The sequence below is a fragment of the Diachasma alloeum genome, unplaced genomic scaffold (genome assembly GCF_001412515.2).
Source record: "Diachasma alloeum isolate Michigan unplaced genomic scaffold, Dall2.0 Dall_scaffold_74635, whole genome shotgun sequence".
Lineage (NCBI taxonomy): Eukaryota > Metazoa > Arthropoda > Insecta > Hymenoptera > Braconidae > Diachasma > Diachasma alloeum.
Window position 1 is genome coordinate 1 of NW_021683578.1, and position 1,391 is coordinate 1,391.

At 50.8% G+C, this 1,391-nt stretch overlaps 1 protein-coding gene across 1 annotated transcript; it reads right to left on the reverse strand.

Moving 5' to 3' along the window:
* Positions 1-16: 16 nt before the first annotated feature.
* LOC107047654 lies at positions 17-1,144 on the reverse strand (the record flags this gene model as incomplete). Its single annotated transcript, XM_015270449.1, has 2 exons — positions 930-1,144; positions 17-833 (listed from the first exon to the last, which is right to left on the reverse strand). Coding segments are annotated over exons 1-2 (1,032 nt in total), but the record flags the coding sequence as incomplete, so codon positions are not given.
* Positions 1,145-1,391: the final 247 nt, after the last annotated feature.

The window sequence follows — 1,391 nt, forward strand, 5'->3', positions numbered from 1 at the left end:
TCTTGCATCTGGGTACCCGATGAGGACCCAGGCAGTTGTAGCAGAGCCCTTTGTCCGTTAAGAACTGCTTCCTCTCATGTGGCCTCAGTTCCATAAACTTTGGGCATTCCGGCCCCAGCCAATGATCTTCCTGGCGGGCCCTACACTCCCTCTTCTTGTCGACCGGTGGTGTACACGTCTGCCCAGTCCCCGATGATGATTTTCCTGATGCCTTTTTCGCGTAAGACACCTGATTAACTGAGGCCGATGACTTAGGCTTCTGAAAGCGCTTGCCTGATGCTCCTCCGTCCTCATCACGTTCGACGTTCTCCAAGGCCCTCGCTCTGGCCTTGAGGAACTCCATGAAGACCTTCAACTCGGGAGGTTTCGTTGAATCCCCTAGTGACATTTCCCAATCCTCTCGGGTTTTGGTGTCGATGACTTTCCTCACGATGTGGGCCACTATGATGTCCCAATGCTCGACTGGCGCTCCAAGATTTTTCAAGGCCTCTAGGGCCTCCGAGACAGTGTCGATGATGAAGAGAAGTCCTGTCGCTGACTTCTCCTTGAGCTCCCGAAGATTGAGAATTTTGTTAAGATGAGCTGCCATGATGAGCCTTGGATTTTCATAGCGAGCGACCAACTTTGCCCAAACAAATTGATAATTTGCTGCCTCAGGTCCGATGTTGGAGATAAGTTCCGATGCCTTGCCGTTCAGTGCATTCTTCAACCTCACCATCTTGTCGATGTCGCTGAAGGGCTGATTATGCACGAGCGAGGCATAGATGTCGTGGAAGCTCTTCCAGTTCCCATATTTCCCGTCGAAGTCAGGCAGTTTGATCTTCTCTAGATTACTAGATGATGATTTTCCCGTTGATGATTCTGTCCTATTGTTCGTTTGAATAGCTGCCTGAATGCTCCCCAGCTCTCTTGTCGCTCGAGTATAGGACTAGAGAGCTTCCTCGAAGACGTCAGAGATGAAGTAAGGGTGCGAAAAGATCTCCTCCGTAGCCTCCTCCAGCATCTGTTCGTGGTAGGACGAAAAATTCGTCCATTGTGTCTCCACAATGCGATGATGGGCCTCGATGTCCTCCGATTTGAGCTTTGCGATGTCTTCCCTTTTGATCTCCCCGATGGTGCCCTTCAATACTGACAGGCGGCTCATCTGGATCTTAACCTTGTATTCAAAGTTAACGGGCCACGGGCTTATGGTCCTCCTTTTAGATTCAGTTTCAAGACCACTGCGAACGTCTCCTGAACGGTCCGCTCCGTCTCCCTCTGGATTCTCGAGGTCCTTCAGATTTCCCTCGGTGTTCTCGATGATGACTTCCCCTTGTCCATGATCTCGATGACGATCCCCCTCGCCAAGTCAGAAATAAAGTTCTCGACTTCCTCGGCCCAAGATAATCCCT